The 24,031-nt window shown below is 44.1% G+C and overlaps 3 protein-coding genes across 7 annotated transcripts; 2 read left to right on the plus strand and 1 right to left on the minus strand.

Annotated features, from left to right (window-relative positions):
- The first annotated feature begins 3,516 nt into the window (after window positions 1–3,516).
- On the plus strand, window positions 3,517–14,476 carry LOC110952038 (cytochrome P450 2K1-like). Of its 3 annotated transcripts, XM_051940918.1 has the most exons (10): window positions 3,517–3,888; window positions 6,889–6,991; window positions 7,070–7,162; window positions 7,364–7,513; window positions 7,737–7,897; window positions 9,757–9,936; window positions 10,021–10,162; window positions 10,873–11,057; window positions 13,863–14,004; window positions 14,067–14,476. In XM_051940918.1, the coding sequence occupies exons 4-10, from the start codon at window positions 7,399–7,401 to the stop codon at window positions 14,252–14,254; spliced, it is 1,113 nt and encodes a 370-aa protein (XP_051796878.1). In that variant the 5' UTR covers window positions 3,517–3,888; window positions 6,889–6,991; window positions 7,070–7,162; window positions 7,364–7,398; the 3' UTR covers window positions 14,255–14,476. The 3 variants fall into 3 exon arrangements, with proteins under 3 accessions (XP_051796878.1, XP_051796877.1, XP_022051051.2); XM_022195359.2 differs by lacking the exon at window positions 3,517–3,888 and having other exon boundaries at window positions 5,569–6,991; window positions 7,070–7,235; XM_051940917.1 differs by lacking the exons at window positions 6,889–6,991; window positions 7,070–7,162.
- A 438-nt stretch (window positions 14,477–14,914) lies between these two features.
- LOC110952037 (uncharacterized) lies at window positions 14,915–18,907 on the minus strand. 3 transcript variants are annotated; one of them, XM_022195358.2, is made up of 5 exons: window positions 18,740–18,907; window positions 17,889–17,951; window positions 16,441–17,074; window positions 16,269–16,373; window positions 14,915–15,994 (listed from the first exon to the last, which is right to left on the minus strand). In XM_022195358.2, the coding sequence occupies exons 3-5, from the start codon at window positions 17,032–17,034 to the stop codon at window positions 15,128–15,130; spliced, it is 1,566 nt and encodes a 521-aa protein (XP_022051050.2). In that variant the 5' UTR covers window positions 17,035–17,074; window positions 17,889–17,951; window positions 18,740–18,907; the 3' UTR covers window positions 14,915–15,127. The 3 variants fall into 3 exon arrangements, with proteins under 3 accessions (XP_022051050.2, XP_051796881.1, XP_051796879.1); XM_051940921.1 differs by lacking the exon at window positions 17,889–17,951 and having other exon boundaries at window positions 16,269–16,361; XM_051940919.1 differs by lacking the exon at window positions 17,889–17,951.
- A 2-nt stretch (window positions 18,908–18,909) lies between these two features.
- LOC110952039 (RNA-binding protein with serine-rich domain 1-like) lies at window positions 18,910–23,534 on the plus strand. Its single transcript, XM_022195360.2, has 7 exons — window positions 18,910–19,019; window positions 21,416–21,562; window positions 21,649–21,828; window positions 21,935–22,040; window positions 22,728–22,881; window positions 22,959–23,100; window positions 23,190–23,534. Coding segments are annotated over exons 1-7 (837 nt in total). The 5' UTR covers window positions 18,910–19,017; the 3' UTR covers window positions 23,296–23,534.
- Window positions 23,535–24,031: the final 497 nt, after the last annotated feature.

Here is a 24,031-nt window from a genome sequence, read left to right on the forward strand (position 1 = left end):
TCCAGCCTGTAGAGGTCTGTGTGTCCCTCCATGGATATGCCTCCCCACACCATCACTGACCCACCACCAAACTGGTCACACTGAACAATGTTACAGGCAGCATAACGTTCTCCACGGCTTCTCCAGACCCTTTCATGTCTGTCACATGCGCTCAGGGTGAACCTGCTCTCATCTGTGAAAAGCACAGGGCACCAGTGGTGGACCTGCAGATTCCTGTGTTCTATGGCAAATGCCAGCCGAGCTCCACGGTGCCGGTCAGCGAGCACAGCGGGCACTAGAGGAGGCTGGGCCCTCAGACCACTCTCATTAAATCTCTTTCTGATTGTTTTATCAGAGACCTTCACACCAGTGGTCTGCTGGAGGTCATTTTGTAGAGCTGTTGCAGTGCTCATCCTGGTCCTCCTTGCACAAAGGAGCAGATACCTGTCCTGCTGATGGGTTGAGGACCTTCTACAGTCCTGTCCAGCTCTCCCAGACTAACTGTCTGTCTCCTGGAATCTCCTCCATGGGCTTGAGAATGTGCTGGGAGACACAGCAAACCTTCTGGCAATATCACACATTGATGTTTCATCCTGGAGGAGTTGGACTGTCTGTGGAACCTCTGTAGGGTCCAGGTATCGCCTCATGCTACCAGAAGTGACTCTGACCCTAGCCAAATGCAAAACTAGCGAAAAACAGTCAGAAAACATTAGGAAGGAAGAAATGTCAGTGGCCTTCACCTGTAAACTCATTCCTGTTTTGGGGGTGTCTCATTGTTACCCCTCTAGTGCATCTGTTGTTAATTTTATGAACACCAAAGCAGCTGAAACTGACTAAAAAGCCCCTCTTTTACTTACTTGACCAGATCAGTATCCCACATGTTTGACTGATTTGATGCAATACTTAGATTAAAAAGTGTTCCTTTAATTTTTTTGAGCAGTGTATTTGCTCTGAAAGTGAGTTTCTAAGATGTTTGTGGCCAAATACAATGACTTCATTCTGGTCTGAATTTAGTAGCAGGAAATTACAGCTCATCCAGGTCTTCATGTCCTGAAGACAGTCTTGCAGTCTTGCTAGCGGATTAGTTTCATATGGCTTCATAGATAAATACAACTGAGTGTCGTCAGCATAACAATGGAAATTACTACATCCATTATCTATACACCACTTAATAATCATTAGGGTACTGGAGTCTATCCCAGCTGACTTGGGGCAAAGGCAGGGGACACCTGGACAGGTAACAGCCTATCACAGGGCTACACATAGAGACAAACAATCACATTCACACCGACAGACAGTTTAGAATCACCAATTAACCTCAGCATGTTTTTGGACTGTGGGAGGAAGCCGGAGAACCTGGAGAAAAGCCACACATGCAAACTCCATGCAGAAAGATCCTGGTAAGGCTGGGACACAAACCAGGGACATTCTAGCTGCTAACCACCACATCACCGTGCAGCCCAAAATTAATACAGTACTTGCTAATAATATTAGAGTGGATTGTGGATTGTGTCATTGTGCGTGTCTGTGTGTGCGTGGGTAGGGGTTAGAGGTTTTTAATATTGCCTGTGCTGTTTTTATTTGTGTTGTTGGTCCTTTTGACGACTTTTACTTAAAAGCCCAAGCAGGGACAGGAGTTGAAAATTAGTTCACCCACTCAATATGTGATGCATCAGTTCTATGTGTTCTATGATAATTACATGGTCCCTGATTAAATAAATGAATAAATAAAATAAAATAAATGAATATTGTCTAAAGGAAGCATGTATAATATGAACATTATTGGTCCTAAGACAGAACCCTGAGGAACTCCACGATTAACCTTAGTATGCTCAGAAGAGTCAAACTGGAACCTATCTGATAAGTAGGATTTAAACCAGTCCAGTGCCGTCCCTTTAATGCCAATACAATGTTCTAGTCGCTGTAATAGAAGTTTGTGATCGATGGTTTCAAATGCTGCACTAAAGTCCAACAAAACAAGTATAGAGACTAGTCCATTATCTGATGCTATGAGAAGGTCATTAGTAACTTTCACTAGAGCTGTTTCTGTGCTATGATGCACTCTGAAGCCTGACTGAAACATTTCAAACTAATTATTCCTTTGTAAGTGTTCACTTAATTGATTTGCAACTGTTCTTTCCAGAATTTTAGAGAGAAATGGTAGGTTGGATATCGGTCTATAGTTAGCTAACACATCTGGATCTAAAGTGGGCTTTTTAAGCAAAGGTTTGATGACAGCAACCTTAAAGCTGCTGTCCGGAGTTTCCGTTTATTTTCAATTTATGTATCATTTTTTAACAAAGCTTAAATGTGTTAGTCTAGTTCGATACTATAATATAAAGTTAGTATTCACCTTATTCAGCTCCGCCCATTTTCCAACGGGCAGGACTTCCTGTTTTGAGTCGCACTTCCGGTAACTCGATCATGCCGGTGTTTACAACTGAGAGAGTGATGTGGGAAGAAACGAAAACCTCTTTAAAAAACAGAAATGGATCAAGTCTGCCTCATCCGCGACTTATTACAGAGTGGGAGGATGACATGAAAAAGTGGCCACAAGTCATGTGTGGCGATATTTTTTTAGGTTGATGCTACGTACCTGTAGCATCTGTACTAGAGGTACGGACCCGTTAAGGTCACTGAAGAGCTGGCGCCGGTTGACTACTATTTGCTGCACATTACAGGCAGTTTATATGAATGACTTTGATGGCGAACATTGTGTAATTTAACCAAAAATACACCGTCTCCTCTCACACTTTAGACATTGCAGTTTTTACGCTTTTAGACGCCGTGTATAAATTGTTTGAAGTCCAGTTCCTATTAATTAGTTTACCGCGTTCAGTGGTGGAAGCGGCTGACGAACTCCATTGCAAATGTTCCCATTTAATTTCGGACGCTAATTTACAAGATAAAGTTAAGGATGTCGAATATGAAACAAACACTCGTGAATGGTGAGGAGCAGCTCTTTAATTCGGCATGAATTAAAAAAACCCACAAACTCTATTTACTGTGATACTGTGAGATTTGTTTGTGGTGATGTAACTTAGCCATTCAACAGAGTCCGCTAACATTAAAGTGACTGTGACAGTGTCTGTGTTGACAGACGTAGAAAATACGTCAGGGTTTTGTTTAGGTTGTTAATATGTAATAGTCTGTCGCTACTTTTGAAGGTAAAAAAATACTTGTAGTTTGCTGGCTGTTAGTTCCGCCATTTGTTTTGTTTGCTGTTTGTGCTTTATTAGAACAGGGTCACGTGAATAAAAAGTTTTGCTATTTTTAATAGTAGTGCTGATTTCAACCCCCAAATCGCTGTCCGTGAAAAAGTCAGATAATGATATTTATAAGACATTATGCATGATAGAAAAGAGAACAGCAGATGACTGACATGACAGGCTCGGCACGCAGATTCACCTCGAATCACGGAAGCGCCTTCATCACTCGGATTACCAAGACGGCTCATTAATATTTATGTACGTCGGATTACCAGCCAATCACAAAGCGCGTTCATCAGTCGGCTCATTAATATTCATGTACGTCTCATTAATATTTATAGTAAGGGAAAGTGCCGTATCCGTAGGCCACAGGCTACGGATACGGGTCCGTATCTGTAGACACTACCTATTTTTTAACTATTTCGTGTTGTCTCTTGGAGTTGATCGCTCGGCTATGAGGAATTATAAGAGCACTGAAGCCTATCAATATTTGCACAGTGGTAAAGTCGGCGCTGTTCTGTTACATCAAGAACGGAAATATACGTTTCTTAAAGCTAATGTCAGTCCGAGTCAGGCTAGTACCTCCTCACACATGGCGTGGGTGTTGGTGACAGCTGATGGAGTGGTGGAGACCACGGGATGCTCCTGTATCGCTGGGTTGGGACGGTCCTGCAGTCACACTGCTGCGATATTATGGAAGGTATGTTGATTTGAATAAAACTTTATTTGATTCATGTATATACGATGTGGTTGTGCAAACGGAGGTTGTTATTGTCATTTCTGGAACAGCTCCTGCGGTTTACTGTGTTATTAGCCCTGTCACAAGCTAATGCTAATTCCCTGGAGCAACAAAAAACTGATTCTGACCAAACCGCAGTCATAACAACGTTTCAAAATGGCAGAGAGTATCTTTTTACCTCACTGATGGCATAGCTAGGTCTTTAGTGGAAACTGAACTTTGGTAGAATCGCTGTAGCTGCGCTGACAGTGACCGATGCAAGCTGTGTGTTTACATAGCCATGAGCTGGTCCGCAGCATTCAGATCTAACCTTTCCGTGCTCTAAACAATTCTGAGAGAGAGAAAGCTTCATCTTTCCCCAGTTGTTGTGGCACCCACGGACAGCGCAATTGATGCCAAACATGTTAAAATCGCTTAAAAGAACAGTTAAAAGTAGCTACAGTAGCGAGAGGACTCGATGTTGTTGTAGTGCAAAGACGGTCAACCGGAAGTCGATCTCAAAAATGGCGCCGCCCTGCCTCACTTCCTGAATAAGGTGAATAACGCGATATGAAAATTTAGTCCTGAGCTCCGCCTTCCTCTCATAGACCCCCATGTTATTCCAAAAAGCGCCGGTCGCTGCCGACCAATCAAGTTCGAGCTTCAGCTTTGTCATGCTGTCAATCAACGGTTACGCGCACAGCAAGCAAGCCCATGCAGAGGTGGGCGAGCTACGCACTACGCAACCGTGCGCACATTTGTTTTGCTTGTGGAGGAGAGAGCATCAGGGCTCAGCAACTTCCAGAAAAGTTACCAATCCCACGGCTTGTCAGGCCAAGAGACTGCAGGACGTTTTTTGGCTCGGGGTGCTCGCGTCGCTCCCCGACCACGGCCTCCATAGCCCGCCTGACGGCTTCGTTTAGATGCCCGACCTCTGGAGGAAGATGTTGGGGCGTCTGGGACATACTCTTCGTCAGAGGAGTCATGCAATTCTGAACTCTAGATAGAAATAAATAAACAATGTAACACATATACACGCGTAAATGCACTAAGTTTGATAAACAACGTCATCCAGAGGGATACACGAGTGTAATCACATATTGAAACTTTACTAGTTCGTCCTAGCAGATTCATGTTATTTTGGTATTAGGACAAGTTAGACTCAATACAGCATTCTAACGTAATTCCTTTATTATTTACTAAATGTACTAAATGTAGAAGAGGGGAAAACAGCAAAACAGGCGAGATGCTGCAGCACTCCGGGCACTCCTCTCATGTACTGCGCGCGTGCACAAATAAAGGGGCGAAATCAGAGGGAGGGACCAACAGTGTTTTGGGAGACGCTGCGATTCAAACTCCGGACAGCAACCTTAAAAGCCTGTGGTACATAGCCTGTTACTAGAGAGAGATTAATCAGATCTAACATTGAAGAATTAATTAAAGGTAAAATCTCCTTGAAGAGTCTAGTTGGGATAGGATCTAAAAGACATGTTGATGGTTTGGATGTAGAAACTGTTGAAATTAGTTCAGAGAGACATATAGGAGTGAAGAATTCTAAAGATTCATCAGGTCTAACAGCCAATTCAAAAGCATCTGTGACATTTGTAGGAAGGGCCAGATTAATTTTATCTCTAATCAGAACTATTTTATGTGTAAAGAAGCTCATGAAGTCGTTACTGGTTAAAGCTAAAGGAATACAAGGTTCAACAGAGCAAACAGAACTTTCTTTTTACTATCAAGTGCTGTACGTAGTGAGGCTGAAGCCTTATTACCAAAATAATCCACTTCTGAGGGGGTAAAATTATAATATTTGCCTTCTATTTTATCAATAAATGGTGTTGAAGTAAACAGAGAGGGTATTACTTCCTTAAATTTAGTTACTAAATTGTCAGACAGACATCTACTGTAATGAGATTTGTTCTTAATTCCTATATAAGCCATTGTTTTAAATTGAAATGTGACAAAATGGTCAGAAAGCAGAGAGTTCTGGGGAAATACTGTTAACTGTTGGGTCTCTATGCTGTAAGACAGAACGAGGTCAAGGGTGTGATAAAGACTATGAACAGAACAAATCGGTCTGGAGTTATCAGATCATTTACTGACAGATTTAGACCAGAGATCTAATATTTAACAGACCGCATGGAATGGTTCTCATAGTCTGGGAGTCCTTCATGTGTTTTTTCAAACTCTATGCGGCTTTCATGTGTCTTGCACTGAGGAGAGGCTTCCGTCGGGCCACTCTGCCATAAAGCCCCGACTGGTGGAGGGCTGCAGTGATAGTTGACTTTGTGGAACTTTCTCCTATCTCCCGACTGCATCTCTGGAGCTCAGCCACAGTGATCTTTGGGTTCTTCTTTACCTCTCTCACCAAGGCTCTTCTCCCACCACTGCTCAGTTTGGCTGGACGGCCAGGTCTAGGAAGAGTTGTGCTCGTCCCAAACTTCTTCCATTTGAGGATTATGGAGGCCACTGTGCTCTGAGGAACCTTGAGTGCTGCAGAAATTCTTTTGTAACCTTGTCCAGATCTGTGCCTTGCCACAGTTCTGTCTCTGAGCTCCTTGGGCAGTTCCTTCCACCTCATGATTCTCATTTGCTCTGACATGCACTGTGAGCTGTAAGGTCTTATATAGACAGGTGTGTGCCTTTCCTAATCAAGTCCAATCAGTTTAATTAAACACAGCTGGACTCCAATAAAGAAGCAGAACCATCTGGAGGAGGATCAGAAGAAATGGACAGCATGTGAGATGAGAGGTGGGGTGATAATCAGTGAACCTGCAGTGCATCTTTCCTCCCTGATTGTTCAGACTAGTTAATGTGCAGCAGCTTCCATCAGCAGTCAGTCAGGAGAAGATCAGCAGCAGAACTCATGGCTCTTCTGGAGGACTTCCTCTCTGCTCTGCTCTCCTGGCCTACCACTGTGCTGCTGGCTGCTGTTCTGCTGCTGCTTCTCCTTCTCCTCTTTCTGCTCTGTGCTTCTTTCAGCTCTAAGGAACCGGTGAAGGAACCTCCGGGGCCGAAGCCGCTGCCTCTGATTGGAAACCTGCTGCAGCTGGACCCCAGGAGGCCCTATAGAACCCTGTGTGAGGTGAGGCTCAGATTCAAAACTCTTTCTGGACTTTATTTCATGACTCCAACAAATTGGCTGCATGTCTTCTTCTTCCAGCTCTCTAAGAAGTATGGCTCTGTGTTCACGGTTCACCTGGGACCCAACAAAGTGGTGGTTCTGGCCGGGTGCAAGGCAGTGACGGAGGCTCTGGTGGGATACCCTGAGGAGTTTGGAGAACGATTTATTACTCCTTTGTTCAGTGATATGAACCCAGGAGGTCACGGTGAAAGTTGCCTTTAAAACCTCTGCTGGATCTCCAGCTCTGATCTGTTTCTCAGTCTTGGACGTCGTGTTCTCGGGTAGAACCTCAGGATTATTGGACGTAATGAAACCGTCTGTTGTGTTTCACAGGAATCCTGTTTGCAAACGGAGAATCGTGGAAAGAGATGCGACGCTTCGCCCTCAGCACCCTCAAAGACTTTGGGATGGGAAAAAGAGTGTGTGAGGAGAAGATCTTGGAGGAATGTGGACATCTGATGGAAATGTTTGAACAGCATGAAGGTACAGTTTTAATCTTCTGTAGAATAATGTGATGCACAGGAAGATGTTTGTTTTGTGGACTGTTAATTGAAAGGTTAACATTATTGAGTTCATCACAGAAAATGAGTCTGTGGTCAAATCAGTTATTTAATCATGTTTTTAGAAGCCAGGTTCAGTTAAGAAGTTTGTTTTATTGTCAGATTCTATTATTCAAGTTGCACTAAATAAATTTGTCTCTTTTCAGGGAAACCCTTTGACACAACTCGTCCTGTGAATTGCACAACGGCCAACATTATCTCTTCTATTGTGTACGGAAGCAGATTTGAACAGAAAGATCCTCGATTCATAGACATGGTGTCTCGGACCACTGAGATGATCTCTGTCGCAGGTTCTGCATCAGTCCAGGTGGGTTCCATGTCGGCTTTTTGACTTATTGATTTTAAAATCAATCCTAAGCAAGACAGTTTGAGTAAATGACAAGAAAAGCACTCAGAGAGCAGAACTCCTCCAAGGCTGCTCAGTCATCATCAGTTTATTTTAAAAGTCCTTGGATCATTTCTAATGGATAAGTCCTCAGAGGTGGATTTGTAGCAGGATCACAATCAGCTGATGTAGTGTTCACTGGTTTCCATGGTTACAGTGATGCAGTGCTGCTATCTGGCCATGACACAGAAATCTTCAGTGGCGTGCACAGACATTTTGGGGGCAGGTGCTCGGTGGAAAAAAAGGGCACCTTGTGCGGCGTGTTGAACCACTGACTGCCTGAATATAACAGTGTGAGATTTAAAAAAACAAAACCGTAAATGCCATGACCTAAGTTCAATTCCCTACTTACACAGTTGTGTTCTGAAGACTCATTTTAATAGGTTATCATTGTCAAGTTTTAACAATAGCCTATCAATGTAAATACAAAATTACTGCCAGTGTTGCAACGTAGAAGGAACTCATGGTTGGCACAAAATAATCTATTTTGCTTAGATGGCCTATTGCCTGATTTAGCTCCATCAAATCACTTTGTGTTGACAAAATAAATCAGGAACAGCTTTTAAAAGAGCTCAATAAAATCAGAGGAAAAGACCCTAAACGGTGAACATGACTCTGAGCTTTGCTCTTCGTGATCATGATCTGTCTCCTCATCCTCCTTAGATGGGTGTTTTTTGTTTTTTTTTTGTTTTTTTTTTTTTAAATCAAGCAGAGAGATGCTTCCCTGCTGTAGCTCCCTTTCTTTGTCTCTCTTGATCCTCTCCCTTCCGGGCATGTCGCAATTGGTAAATTAAGAGATTGACAATATCAAGACTTATCCCTGACATTGGGCTCCAACAAGGCAGAAAGCTATGTTTTCTTTTTGTCATTTAGCAAATAAGTGTTGCCTCTACCTAATGTAGGCAAATAATAAACCTACACAAACTAAACATTCAGTTATAGTATGCTTTACCAATTCACCAAATAACATTGGTTGTGTGGTCATCATCGTCATGTCTATTATTATGGGTAGTCCAGCTTGTTAAGCAGACGGGCTGTAGGCTAATTTAGGCACGGTTGATTAGCGCTGCCTGAGACGGGCTACTTCACAACAGAGACAAATAAATGCACCGTGTGGCAACTGAGGCTGAAAAAACACTTGATTCATTTACATGTACCCTGGTTGGTGACTACCGTCAGGGTGGAGATGCCTGTGGGCTGTGCAGCTTCTGCATCATGCGCGTCCGCTCCTCGTGTTCACGTTACGAGATGAGGAAAGTCACGGCATGGGTTGTGTGTTTTAATGTTTAAATAAAAATTGAGGCACAGGCCACCTGCTTGATACTGAGGGCAGATGCTCTAGCACCACCTGGTGTCTCTGTGCATCCATGGGTCCAGACTAAAAGCTGCATCACTGCCAAAATCTAATCACTTGGTCCTTCTGTCATTTCTGACCTTCAGACCGTCCGTCTGTAAAGATTTCTGTATCATTGCCAGATAGCGTCACTGTAACAAAGACAAGGGAACACTATGTCAGCTGCCTGACGATCACATGATTGTGATCCTAACTTATCAGGACTTATTGATCAGAAATGATCCAAGGACTGAGCAGCCTTAGGGTTCTGCTCTGAGTTCTTTTCTAACTTACTGTAGTGAGATATATATATATATATATATATTATTTTTTTTGAATGTCCAAGCTTGTACTTGTCAAACACTTCAGTGCAAACTAGAATTTATTTGTTCACTTTCACATCTAAGAATTCAGTCTGGTTGGAATAATGTTCTCTGTACCTCCTCAGTTTTACAACATGTTTCCTAGAATGTTGCGCTGGGTAAAAAACCGTCGGGTGATTTTAAACCATATTGAAAATAATGAAAGAGACGTGAAGGATTTGGTGAAGCATCTGAAAGAGACGCTGAACCCCAACATGTGCCGAGGGTTTGTGGACTGTTTCCTGATCCGGCAGCAGAAAGATCAGGTGACACTTTGATTTTAATGAACAGTTTGGATTATTGTTATTCATAATATTTAGTTCATGATAAATGCATGTTCTTTCCTGTAGGACTCAGGTGTTCCAGACTCTCTGTACTCTGACAAGAACTTGGTGATCTCAGTGACCAACCTGTTTGCTGCTGGAACCGACACCACGTCCTCCACCCTGAGATGGGCTTTACTGTTTATGGCCAAATATCCACAGATTCAGGGTGAGACTTGAGAATCTAATCTGGGAGCACTTCACCTTTAATGTGCCGCCAACACACTGCTGCTTTCTCCAGAATGTTCTCGGTCGATTTACCTCACGACACACTTTGCCAACAAACTGACTGATCCACTGAAGCCCAGTCATACCCCACTGCACACTGGGAGCTTTGGAGTGAATTTCTAACCAAACTGAAGTCCCAGAAAACTTCAGTAAGATTCTTTACCAGGTGCTGCACAGTGGAGCAGTGGTTAGCACTTTTGCCTTGCAGCAAGAAGATCCCCGGTTCAAATCCCGGCCTGGGATCTTTCTGCATGGAGTTTGCATGTTCTCCCTGTGCATGCGTGGGTTTTCTCCGGGTACTCCGGCTTCCTCCCACAGTCCAAAAACATGCTGAGGTTAATTGGTTACTCTAAATTGTCCGTAGGTGTGAATGTGAGTGTGATTGTGTGTCTGTATATGTAGCCCTGTGACAGACTGGTGACCTGTCCAGGGTGTCCCCTGCCTTCACCAGAGTCAGCTGGGATAGACTCCAGCACCCCCCCATGACCCTAGTGAGGATAAAGCGGTGTATAGAGGATGGATGGCTTCTTTACCAGAGTCTGAATATCCTGTCAGGTTCCTGTTCACATTCAGACCCAGAAGAACCTCTGGTTTCGGTAGATCTGTTTTCAGCACGAGTAATGAAGGTGAGTTTTCTCTGCTTCTGTCCAGACCAGGTCCAGGAGGAGCTGGACAGGGTGGCTGGAGGTCGTCGGGTCCGGATGGATGACCGCAGGAACCTTCCATTCACTGATGCTGTGATTCATGAGACCCAGAGGATGGCGAACATCCTTCCCTTGGCCATCCCTCACCAGACCAGCCGGGACGTCACCTTCCAGGGATACTTCATCAAACAGGTCTGCTGACACTTCTCTGAAAGTGATGTGGAAACTAAGTCCCAAATCAGGGCCAGAGTGGAAGACTTTAGCGCATTCAAATGTCCATAAAGCTTCTTTAAAGATCAGCCAGCATTCAGGGGCAGCAGAGTTCATGGAGCAGCACGACAAGAAAAACTGAAGCAACGGAGCTGTGCATTGCCTTTAAGCTGTCAGAGTGGCTCCTTTTTTTTTTTTTTTTTTTTTTTCCTTCTCTCCACCCCTATAGAGCATATTATGGGATAGACGGCTCTGACATCATTCTACTTTTCTAAATCAGATTATTATATTTCACCATTTATTTTTTTATTCTTTATTTTACCAGGTAAGATCAGTTGAGAAAAATTTCTCCTTTACAATGATGACCTCACAAGAGGCCCCAGCAGGAAGGATAACAAACAAGTAAACATATATATAATTACACACAAATGTTTAAAGAGATTAAAAACACCCTAAATTAATGCAAGAAATTCAATAAAAACATTCAGCATGGGCAGTAGTCAGCAAGGGTCTGCTGCAGCTTCTGCTTAAAAATGTATGGTGATGGCTGTTTGGGAGGGAATTCCAATCGATTGCTGCAGCAAATCCAAAGACAGTGCAAACCTTGGGGATAGAAAGTGTTATGAAACCACTGGACCTCAGGTGGTAGTTGTTATGGGAGGGTTGGAGAGGTGCTAAGGTGTCTTCCCTGATAGTCTTGTAAATGAGTCAGAGCCAGTGTTGGAGTCGTCTGGTTTCAAAGGAAGGCCAGCCCACCAGTTTGTAGAGGTTGCAATGGTGGGTGGAGAAAGGAGCACCGGTGGCAAGACGGATGGCTGAGTGATGGAGGACATCAAGCCTGTAAGGACACACTTGGTGGCCATTTTATAGATTACATCGCCGTAGTCAAACATGAGGAGGATGGTCATCTTCACAAGAGTGTTTTTGGCAGAATATGTACAGGAGGCCTTATTTCGGTGAAGGAACCCAGTCTAGATTTGATTTTAGCCTGTAGAATGTTGATATGAAAGAAGAGTCCAGCCAGAGGCCTATACTTGTAGGAATTAACGAATTCCAGATCTGAGCCATCTGCACAGGTGAACACTAGGGGGCTGGACACGCTGTTTGTCCGGTTAAATAGCATACATTTTGTTTTCTTGGAATTGAGGTGCAAGTGAAGGTCTTAAAGACTCAACTGAAGCAAGGCTGAGTTGAAGGGTAGATGCAGCAGAGTGAAGTGATGGACCAGTGGAGTAAATAATGGCGTCATCAGCGTAGAGGTGTATCCGGGAGGCACAAATGGCTTTGGCTACATCATTAATGTAGATGGGGGGGGGGGGGGGGGGAATAAAGTAGGGCCCAAGATGGAGCCTTGAGGTACACCCTTACCAATGATCAGAGGTCTTGATATAAAGTTCTCTGACTTTACTTGCTGTACATGATTATTACAACAGCTGGCAAACCAGTTAATACAGCTTGAGGACAGGCCAATGCTAGAGAGCCTTTGCAGAAGGATTGTGTGGTCTACTGAATCAAAGGCCTTGGCCAGGTCTATGAAGGTGGCTATGCAGGCCTGCTTGTTGTCCATAGTGGTAAAGATGTCATCAAGGACCTTTAGGATGGCAGTGATGCACCCATAGCCAGTTCTGAAACCTGACTGCAAGTTTGACAGGATATGGTTTGAGTTAATGAAGTGGTTTAACTGTTTGTGAACTAACCTCTCCATGACTTTGGTCAGACAAGGCAAGATGGAGACTGGCCTGTAACAGTTGAGGCCAGAGCCGCCTTTGACAAGAGGGATGATTATGGCTGATTTCCAGTCAGAGGGTAAAACTGACAAACAAATGGACAAGTGTGTAATAGGAGCAGAAATGACATGAGCAGCTACTTTTAAAAATAAGGGGTCTATCCCGTCAGCACCGGCAGATTTGTTGGAATCCAGCTTGGGAAGTTCCTCCAGTACTTCTGAATTTAAAATTGGTTGCAAAGAGAAACTGGCCTCAGTGGGAGGAGGAGGCTTGTATGACTGAGCAGTGTTGAAGGCCAGAGCAGTGAAGATCTGAGTTCACAAAATGTTGGTTGAAGAGTGAAGCCATGCATGACTTATCAGTGACCATTAAGTCACCAAACTTCATGGATACAGGAAGTAAGGGAGAGGTCATTTTGTCTTCCATAGACTGCACTGTTTTCCAAAACTACTTTTGGTCGGAGCCACAACTTGAGAATTTCTCCCTGAAGTAGCTGCTTTTGGCTGTCCTAATTGGATGCGTGGTGTTATTCCTGCACTGTCTAAAGACGAGCCAATCGACGGGAGACTGGGAGGACCTGGATCTCTGCCATAGGGCATTTTTCTGATGGATTAAGTCAGCCAGGTCAGGGGAGAACCAGGTCATGTTTTACAGAGAACATGCGCTAGCCTCACTGCACACCCACCCCTACTGTTATTTATGGCAGTCTTCATGCATGTTACTCCTTTATGTGTTACGTTTCTGATAAATCATTTTTATATTGCCTTAAGTGGACAACATTGTTTTCAGTTCTCCTTATTTCATTTTCCTACACAGCATCTGATTTAACTTTCTAATCTTCACCAACCTTCCGGACATCCTCACTGCTTCATGACCTTTTATTACTTCCTCCACAGACACAAACCATCAGAACAGTGATTACTAGAGTATTCATATTTTTAACTCATCAGTTTAACAGCATTTACCATGAAAATATGGTCCTTTACTTTTAGCACATTGTACCCAGAGATGTTCCTCAAAGTGTTTGTTGTGAGAGCTGCTCTCCTCCTCCTCCTTGCAGGGAACCACAGTGCTTCCTCTGCTGGCTTCTGTCCTGTACGATGAGAGTGAATGGGAGAGTCCACACACCTTCAATCCTGCTCATTTCCTCAACCAGGAGGGCAGGTTCATCTGGAGAGATGCCTTCATGGCCTTCTCTGCAGGTCAGAGCTGCTTCTTTAGAGTGCTGCTTGTGGGATCATGCTGACATGTTCTGGTCTTGCAGGTCGCAGGACTTGTGTTGGAGAGAGTCTGGCCAGGATGGAGCTCTTCCTCTTCTTCACCTCCCTCCTGCAGCACTTTCGCTTCACTGCTCCACCTGGAGTTTCAGAAGATCAGCTGGACATCACTCCAGCTGTAGGATTCACTCTGTCTCCTCCACCTCAGCAGCTGTGTGCCGTCCGCCGCTGCTAAAGAACATTCATGGTTGATCTGAAGAAGAATCAGAGCTGCTGGTTTTGGTCTTCAGTGTGGAAAAACATCTAAACCCACTGATGCTGGAGGTACATCCTACAGATGTTCCATGATTTAACACTAACTTTGCTCTTTTTAACTGAATGTTGTCATGATTTCATGGAACCTCAAGTTCAGCTGATCCCTGTCAATGTTCAGAAGAATAAACTGATCTTCTCCAGGCTTCTGAGATCTCCTCATTATGTCAGAACCAGACATGCTGCTCATAGGTTTTCTGCCACTTTATTAGTTTTAAATTGGTTTAAGTCCCTCCAGACAGTAAAACAAGTGCAAACATCTCAGAATCAGAAGAACTCAGGCCGTCTATCTGATTCACCTTTCCATTTAAAATGTTCCTCAGCTGGCCGGTACAGTCACAGAATAACACGTGTTCTGTCTGAACTCTCTCTGCTCCAACCTTGTCCTGATCAGAACATCTCAGGAACACAGCTGCTAATCCACCTGAGATGAATGCGTCTAAACCTCCTTTATGTTCATGTAAACTTTAGGTTAAATACTGTGAAAGGCTGCTCCTGTTTAAAACCTCCTCCGTTTAAATCCAGATGTTTAGCTGCAGGTTCAGATATCGGTCATACATCAGTCTCACTCAGTGAAAGGGGACGTGTTTTAAATCAGCTCTTTATTGTGATCAGCAGACAGTCTGATGCCGTTCTACTGACAGAAATCTGGAATCAGTTTTTATTCTATTGCTTTTGAAAATTCACTGTTTAAATAAATTTAAAAAATGCTACATTATTTGTTAAAAACACGTGAGCCTCAACAACCAGTCCAAGGAACCATCTGAGCCCTTCTGGTCCCAAACATCTGGACCTCCTACGGCCCCTCCACCTTAATGCTGCTGACCTGCCGGTCCTGGGTCGGGTGTGCAGACGTCATCAGGCTCGCCGTCGACACGCTGCAGTCCTGGAAGCTGCTGCTGAAGTCGGATGTTTTGCTGTGAGCTGCTCTGAAGGTCTGGGGCTGGCTGAAGGTGGAGTAGGGCTGACTGTAGGACATCAGGCTGCTCTGCTGGGAGTAATATGTCTGTGGCTGGGGGGAGGAGTGGCTGAGGGGGAGGCTCTCAGCGCTGCTACAAGGTGGAAACCCGTTCATGCCGGCGGGACTCAGTCCAGGCAGTTTAAAGGCCTCTGAAGTCTCCAGAGCCTCCAGAGGGCTGAAGGCCGGCTGGCTCTGGGGGTAGGAGCTCTGGCTGAAGCTGAAGGAGTCCTGGCTGAAGGAGGGGGCAGCAGAAGGGGACGGGGTTTTGGTTTGCTGCTGCTGAACGCTGCTACACTGTCCGACTTTGGAGGCCAGGGTCTGGAGGGTGCTGAGGATCTGCTTCTGGACCTGCGTCTGCTGGACCTGTTCCCTCTCCAGCCGGCACTGCTGCTCCACCAGCATCTTCACCGCCAGGCTCAGACTGCGCACCTCCGAGCCCAGCGCCTGGATCTGGTCCGGCAGACCTCTGGCTGCTCCGTCCTGGACCTGCTGAGGACTCGGGTTCCCCTCGCTGCGGCCCGGGGCGTGGAGGCGGATCACGGCGGCTCCAGGGCCAGACGACGCTAACGCTGCTAGCGGCCGGTTTGGAAGACGGATCCCGACTCGAGGAGGAGGGTGGAAGGAGCGCACAGACAGGCCTGGTCTCTGGGTCAGGAAACGTCTGGGGGCGCTGCCACCTCCAGGCTGGGCCTCCACCACCGTCTGGAGAACAACAGGAATTAAAACCAGAACCAGGAGAGAACAGACCCAGTTATTCTGGTCCCTCAGAGACTGAACCAGTCTGAGCTTTATCCTGTGGCTGTTTGGTCAAATAAATATTTTCAAAATACAAATGCAGAAATTACAGAAATAATCCGGGCCTCACAAGTAGAACATTACCGCTCCTTCAGGTGGAAAAGACAGGAAGTGTTTTATGGATAAAATAACTCTGACCTAAACAGAACCGCAGAGTGTCGGAGGTTTGAGATGTTCTCACCTTGTCGGAGGTCAGATCGTAGGTTTCAGGCAGAGCAGACCTCAGATCAGAACCCTGGACACTGGACTGATCTCTCCTCAACAAGGACGCCACCTGGTGGAAAGACTTTTCAGCACAATGACATGAGACAAACGTTTTAAACTACAACCAGTGAGGTGATGTGAGGCTGTACCTTCATCCGGTGGGACAGAGCTTTATCCAGGAGTCTCTTCCTCGCTGCCAGCATGGAGCTGGTGGCTGGAGAAGGTGTGACTCTCCTCCTCATGGAAGCAGCTCCGGCCTCTGGCCTGGAGGTCTGAGGTCTCTGCTGGGCCAGAGACGTGACGCTGACGATCTGGATGTCGTTCTCCTCCTTGTTTCCTTCGTGCTGCTGTTCTGACCGACTGCCTCCGAGGTTCTCCGCAGGTCCAGAAGAATTTGCAGCGGCTTCTGGAGTTGTGGAAGTCTGTTTGGGAAAGTCTGCAGCCGTGAAGCCGGCGTGGTGAGACGAGTCCCGCAGCAGGTTCTGCAGATGAACGCTGCTCCAGCTCTCCTGCATCGGCCCGGTTCGAGGCTGCATCTGGACTGGAGATGAGCTGCTTCCGGCCTCTGCAGGCCTCACCCGCCCTGGAGGTCTCCCCTGGAACTCCCTCAGGAACAGGTAGATGGCCTGAGCAGACACCTTGATGTTCTCCAGCTCCAGCACAGCTTTGATCTTCCGGAAACTCAGACCGGCCTTCCGCAGCTCCACCACCTTGTGTTTGGCAGCGTCGTCCAGCCGGCCCATGGCTCTCAGGGAGGAGGAACCTTCTGGTTCTGCTGCTGGTCTGAAGGAGAAACCATCAGAATCAAACTGTCGGGTTTGTTCAACACCAGGACAGAAAGGTTAAAAAGTGAACTGTGTGTGAATGCAGATATAGGGTTAGGATGTGGGTTGTTAGATCTAACAGCTCATTCTGCTGCTGCTGCTCATTTTCTCTGATTTAAGGTTCTTAGATGCACAAAGTTTATATGATTTTATTCAGAAGACACAGACTTTGCTTCCATTCCTCTGCATGAGAACACAGTCAGATATTTCAGCAGCAGGAGCGCCTCGTCTGGTGTTTGAATCATGAAAATCAGCTCCACAGAGCTCCTGAACATCCAGAGAACATTGTGCCAGAATTCCATGGAAACGGAACCAAACTGCTGTTTTTAAACTATTTTTTTCCTCTGTTTAGATCCAGCTCCTCTAAAAACATCACTGGAATGATTCATTTTTAAAGCGTTACAGTATTAAAGTTTCAGACTGCATGAAAACTGAACCTGTGGTTTTGGGATTTTCTGACATCAGGTGGTCCTTCTAACAATCTAAATCAGACTACAGTCATTATTAGATCAGATAGTTTACTATCCTATTAACAGTATGACGTGTTGTAATTATTAGTTTATATTTTACCATCTTTTTAGCCGTATGTGTTGTTTTGAGCACTTCACAGCAGAAATAAAAGCTTTACTCGTTTAACAAACATTATTTAAACCGAGAAAAAAACAAATCAGAGACTAAACGGGGCGATGCTCTGGTTTATCTGGTATGCAGAAGTTCTGGAGGGCAGACAGCATCTGATCCAACGACGGAAAACATTTTTATTAACATCTAACCCAGGGGTGTCCAACACTCGGCCCGTGGTCCAAAAGTGGTCCTCCAGAGGGTCCAATCCGGCCCTCAAAGTGTAAAAATTACAGAGAAGACATTAACTGCAGATTGTAAATTAGTAAAACTATAAATTTAAAATCATTTCTAGACCATGACAAGCTGTTTGGATCAGAAAGTAAAATACTAGATTGTTCTTTGTTCTTTTGCGGTTTTGTCTCATTTTTGTTGGTTTGTTTCGCTTTTGTCATTTTTGCTCTTGTGTCGTTTATGTAACTTTTTCTTCTTTTTGTCGCCTTGTAACTTTTTGTCTAATGTTTTATTTCGTGTAATCTGTCTCATTTTTTGTTGCTTTGTGTCTCGTTTTTGTTATATTGTCTTGTTTTTGATGCTTTTATCCCTTTCTTGTCTTTATTGTCGTTCTGATCCTCCAGTAAATCCTCCATGGTTCAGTTCCAGGTGACTAAATGTTGTGTTCCTTTGTAGACACTCTGTGATCTGTAATGTGGAAATGATAAACTGAGGATGAATGCTGCTGAAACTAAACTTATTTTTCTTCAGAAATCCCAGGTTGTTCATGATGTTAAGCAAAAAGATAATTCCTTAAATGTGAACATTTCTGCAGCACTAAATCAAAGGAACCATTAGGAGTTGTGGTTATTTACAGGTTATTATGATGTGGTTTTACTGGAGATCACACTGGGATGGATGTGGAACCTGGACTATGATGAGTTTGACTCTCCTGAACTAAATAATCATAAATCATCCAAATATTTAAACATCTTTATTAAAATCCAGGCATCCATCCCTGATGCTAACAGGCTAGCAGGCTAACTGCGCTTTAAAGTGACGCTCTCACCTCCTCGTCGGGACGGAAGCTCTGCTGGAGCCTCCTGTCGGGTTAAATCCTTCCGGTCATGATAAAACGGTTCTTAACTGCTCGGCCTCGCTCCGGTTTCAGCCCAAAAACTCACATTTTACCGGAAACACCGTAAAATAAACAACGAGTTGTAAGCAATGACGTATATATATAGCGTCATTGGTTGTAAGTGGCGCGCGTGTGTCTACGTAACGTCCGATTTTCGTAATCACTCCGCGACAGTCACTCAGGCCTTCAGCAGCGCGTCGATTCCAGAAATGTGAGTTTCTGCTTTTCTTCTGCTTTTCTTCTCCTTTAATCGGTTTAAATGACCTTAGTTTGTCCTCCAGCGGGTAAATCAGCTCACAGGGAAGGCTAGCGGTGTTCTGTGATCGGTTAGGGTTCATTTTGTCCGGTTATTGAGCAGAATGTTCAGGATCTGTTGTTTCTGAATGAGAGTCAAAGACGGCGGTTTGGTGCGAGTTAGAGCAGAAAATACAGAAAAATAAAGAGTTAACAGCTCAAAGTAAAGAAAATACAGAGTTTAGAGCAAAAATCAGAGCCTAAAATAAGAGTTTAGAGCAGAACAATAAAAGCTGCAGCTCGTTTGTGAATGAGAGTCAATGGCGGCGGTTGGTCTCTGATAGAGCCGAAAAAAAAATAACAATAAAGAGTTTAGCGCAGAAATATAAAGAAAATAAGAGTTAAGAACTTAAATTAAAAGTTTAGAGCGTACAATGAAGACAATACAGAGTTTTGAGCAAAACAAGAGCTTAAAATAAGAGATTAGAACAGAAAAATGAAGAAAACAAACAATTTAGAGCTTAAAGTAAAGAGAGTATTTTTTTCATCAAAAGTATTTTCTGCATATTTCCTCAGTAATTCATAGTTCATGTTCTAATATCTCTATCCAGGTTTATAATGGACTTCTTCCCTGAATCGTCATGAACCTTTTCTGTACTTTAAACTACATTAACATAAACTTTTTGAATGACTTCTTTAGTTAATGAGATGTCATCTTCAAATGCATTTGGAATATTTTTATTTTTTTTACAATAACTTCTCTGAAATCCTAACAGCTGTGCAGGGTTTCCTCCAGGATTATTTCAGCAGCAGGAAACAAATGATTGCAGATTTTACTTTAACCACTTTTTTATTGAATGGAATGTTGAAATGACCTTTAAAGGCTGAATGTAAAATGAAAAATAAATAGAACAATAAAATTAAATAAGAACAGTAGCTAATGACGTCTTGATGGGGCTGTAGAACCAGAACTTTGAATGTTTGGGGATTTATGGAAGATCTGTGAGGGTCTGTTGGACTGAAACTCTCCTGCAGCTGCTTTCAGTCTGCAGACAGAAATAATAACGAGATAATAATAATAACAATAATAAGATGTTTCTCTCCCTTTCCTACATCCTTTTAAATTAAATCTTTTAAAAATTTTAAAATCTTTTAAACCTTTTAAATCCTATAGATATTAGCTTAATGCTATCAGAAGTTTGCTCAGTTGGCTCCAGTTAACTGAAGCTACCGATATGCTACGTACCGTTAGCATATCGGTAGCTCCACTTAACGTACCGTTAGCTGGACATCAGCATTTAACTCATAGAATCTGTTATGAGTTGTCTTCAGCTAATAACTTTTCTCCAGTAAGTCGCTGTCCTATTTTCTAAGACGTCACTCCTCTGTGAGCTGCTGTCGCTTTAAGCACGAATGGACGTCTTATTAACCCCACAGAGTAGATACTGAGCAGCATAGTTACCTGTAGTTTACCTCAGTACTCACCGGGAGGACTTTGCTGTGGAGGATTTACAACAGTTCATTTTTTTTTTAAATGAAAAGAAAGACATTTGAAGGAGCTGCTGGGATTGAGGGATGACAGCCCATCGCTCCAAATAAAATATTAGGTTCAGATCCTGCAGTGTGTTTAATTATACAGATTTACCTCAGTTAATGTTATCTGTAACACTGGTTATCCTGATGGTTAACTCACTGATTCACTCATTAAAGTGAAGAAAGTGATTCGTAAATGATAGATACATGTTATGGGAATCACAATCCAGAGGTTTCTATGATCCAGCACAAAGAATAGTTCAGTAATAATAACTCCACTGATTCCATTGGTCGTGTTCTCTGTTTGAAACAAACTTAAACCATCAATAATAATAATAATAATCTATTCTGTGGTCTGTTGCTTGGTTTTGGTTGAATCTTTTTCTTGTATTTGTTGTTTCAGGAACTTTTCTGGATTGTTTTGTGTTTCAGATTTATTTAGCTGTAAAATAACAATAAGTTCATTAATTCCAGTCTTTCAAAAATAAGACCGCGGTTTGTTTGATTAAACTTTGAATATTTTAGACATGAAATGTAAGATCTTTTTTCATTTTGGTATCCACTAAATGATTTCTAAAATAATGAAACTTACTGATTTCTAATGAAGATGTTTTTAATTATTTCTTTGTGAATTATTCTGGGAGTTGATTTGTCAATAAAATGTCAGAAAATGGTGCAAAGTGTGAATAAACTGGATGAATGTCCTCAAAGGTTTCCTGTTTGCTGAGAAGTAAAATAATCAGAATGTGTTGAAATGAAGCAGCTGGACTGGAGGACCTGATGAATCTTCAGACTTTCTCAGAATAAATGAACCACAGTGAGGTTTCTTTGTGGCTTCAGGGCTCCATCACCCACCAAGCGGAAGGAGGAGGACAAAACCAAAGAACGAGGCAAAGAGAAGACGGGAGTGAAGGACGGGGAGAAGGAGCGAGGACGAGACAAAGTGAAGAAACGTCGCAGCGCCTCCACCGGCAGCAGCAGCAGCAGGTGGTTTTTCCCTCCGTTCGTCTTTAGAAAATATCCAAAACGGTCAACACTCACTAACATCTCCTCCTGTGTTTGGATCCCACCAGGTCCAGCTCCACCTCCAGCAGCAGCTCTGGTTCCAGCTCCGGTTCCTCCAGTGGATCCAGTTCTTCTGGTTCCAGCCACTCTGGTTCTTCCAGCTCCCGGTCCTCATCCTCCTCCAGCTCCTCAGGTTCTCCCAGTCCCAGCCGCAGACGCCACGACAACCGGCGTCGCTCCCGCTCAGCGTACGTCTGATTTCACGTCGTTACTCCGTGTTCGTGTCCTTTGGTGTCTCCTGCTTGTCTTTCTTCAGTCCTCATGACATCATCGAGTGTTTTTCTGATCCTGCAGCTCTAAAACACAGAAGAGGAGCGACGACAAGGAGCGCCGGAAAAGAAGCCCGAGTCCCAAACCCACGAAAGTCCACCTGGGCCGCCTGACCAGGAACGTGACCAAGGTGAGCCGAGGAACGCCACTTACGTTCCGCTGACGTTCTTCTAACATTAACACCACAGATAACATGCTAATGTTCTCCTAGCGTTAACACCTGATGAGCTAAACATGATGGAACGTAACCTGAGATTAGAACAGGTCTCCTGTCTGTGGTGTTAACGTTAGGAGAACGTTAACACCACATCTCAGGTTATATTCCATCATGTTCAGCTCACCAGGTGTTAACGTTAGGAGAGCAGGTCCTGTCTGCCTCTCAGAGCTCATTAGTTAGTGCTGGACCTTCAGGAATGAAGTTCCTCCTGGTTAAAGCAGAGTTAGTGTTATTCTGTTGGAGGTCGAGGAAACTTCTAGATCCTCGTTCCTCCACTAACATTAGTCAGTTTACTGTCATTGGTTTTTATTGTCTGAATACTTTTATTTTGTGCTTTTCTTCTTTATTCCCTGAATGTTTTTATTGTTTGTCCTGATCTGAGACACATGACAAACTCTGATTTGAAGCTTAGATCATCATAAAAAAGTTCCAGGTTTTCTATCAGTTATTAAAAAGTTAAAACCTGTTCAGAATTATGAGACACAGAGTCCGTTTTAAGGTGGAAGTCTAGTTTCTGAGATGATTTATTAATCATGTTTCTGGTTGAATGATCGGTTTTAGTCCAAATTGTGATCAGAGAACATCCGTGTTGTTCACCAGGACCACATCCAGGAGATCTTCTCTACTTATGGGAAGATAAAGATGGTGGACCTCCCAATGGATAGGCTCCACCCACACCTGCCCAGAGGCCACGCTTACGTGGAGTTTGAGACCCCTGAGGAGGCCCAGAAGGCCCTGAAGCACATGGATGGAGGTGAGCAGCAGGTTCAGGGCGGTGTGTTCAGACTGGGGTGGGTGGAGATGTTGAAGGACTTCCTGTCTGGTCCTCAGGTCAGATCGACGGACAGGAAATCACTGCTTCTGCTGTGCTGACTCAGCGGATCCGTCCTCCGCCTCGCAGACCTTCTCCTCCTCGCCGGATGCCTCCACCTCCACCCATGTGGCGTCGCAGCCCACCACGCATGAGGAGAAGGTACAGGAGTGATCGGTACCTTAGGCAGGAGAGATTTCCATCAGTATGTTATGTTCTTCAGCCTGGACCTTCTGTGTTTCCTCCTCCAGGTCTCGCTCTCCCAGGAGGAGGTCTCCAGCTCGCCGTCGCTCTCGCTCCAGGTCTCCTGGTCGCAGACGTCACCGCTCGCGTTCCAGCTCCAACTCCTCCAGATAGACGATGTGCTACCTCCAGAGACCTTCTGATCTCCTAGACTTTAGTTCCTGCTCCTCCAGACTTTATGGACCCACCAGAACCTGAACGTCTGCGTGTAGACGGCAGAGGAGCATTTTTATGGAAATGTTTGTTTTCTGAATGATGTTTCAGAGATCCTCCAACATTCTGTTTGATCTTCTTCTTTTTACCATGTATTGAATTTTTGGACATTTTGAAAAATAAAAATGCAGAAACATTTACATTCAGAAAGTTTGTCGGTGTGTTTGGTGTCTGCTGTGTTTAATGTGTTCACCTGATAGAAACTCCTGGAGTTGTTCTTCCTCAAACGCATCATTTGCTTTAGGATCCTCTGGTGAGTTTCTCCTCTGAACAAACATTTTAACATCAGCTTCACTGGAAATGGTTTCTGAAGGACAAATAAAAAATACATTTAGTCTAAAATGGAGCCTTCTTATGCGTCATGGAGCTTGTAGACTGTTTATCTCCTAAACTAAGCTGCTCTACCAGACGTTCAGGTCTGTTGTTCTGGTACCAGCAGCTCCTGTGAGGTCATGTCCTCCTATTTCTGTAAACCTGGTGGTGTCTCCTGATCCTAGAACTAGACAGCAGGTAGGTGAAGCAGCATCAGGAGAACCATCGTGGTGAAGGTTTACCAGTCGGTCTACATTCCAGCTCTCATCTGTGGTCATGAGCTCTGGGCAGGAACAGGAAGAACAAGATTCCCTTCAGAGATTAT

Source organism: Acanthochromis polyacanthus, chromosome 21 (assembly GCF_021347895.1).
Source record: "Acanthochromis polyacanthus isolate Apoly-LR-REF ecotype Palm Island chromosome 21, KAUST_Apoly_ChrSc, whole genome shotgun sequence".
In the NCBI taxonomy this organism is placed as follows: Eukaryota; Metazoa; Chordata; class Actinopteri; family Pomacentridae; genus Acanthochromis; species Acanthochromis polyacanthus.

Bases quoted from the DNA above. Each gene is read 5' to 3' on its own strand.
- LOC110952038 (XM_022195359.2), top strand. From the start codon at position 6,719: ATGTGCAGCAGCTTCCATCAGCAGTCAGTCAGGAGAAGATCAGCAGCA. The intron at 7,514-7,736 runs GTACAGTTTTAA...GTCTCTTTTCAG, and splicing joins AATGTTTGAACAGCATGAAG to GGAAACCCTTTGACACAACT. The intron at 11,058-13,862 runs GTCTGCTGACAC...TCCTCCTTGCAG, and splicing joins AGGGATACTTCATCAAACAG to GGAACCACAGTGCTTCCTCT.
- LOC110952039 (XM_022195360.2), top strand. The intron at 21,563-21,648 runs GTGGTTTTTCCC...GGATCCCACCAG, and splicing joins ACCGGCAGCAGCAGCAGCAG to GTCCAGCTCCACCTCCAGCA. The intron at 21,829-21,934 runs GTACGTCTGATT...CTGATCCTGCAG, and splicing joins CGGCGTCGCTCCCGCTCAGC to CTCTAAAACACAGAAGAGGA.
- LOC110952037 (XM_051940919.1), bottom strand. From the start codon at position 17,034: ATGGGCCGGCTGGACGACGCTGCCAAACACAAGGTGGTGGAGCTGCGG. The intron at 16,374-16,440 runs GTACAGCCTCAC...TGTGCTGAAAAG, and splicing joins CTCTGTCCCACCGGATGAAG to TCTTTCCACCAGGTGGCGTC. The intron at 15,995-16,268 runs GTGAGAACATCT...GTTGTTCTCCAG, and splicing joins ACGATCTGACCTCCGACAAG to ACGGTGGTGGAGGCCCAGCC.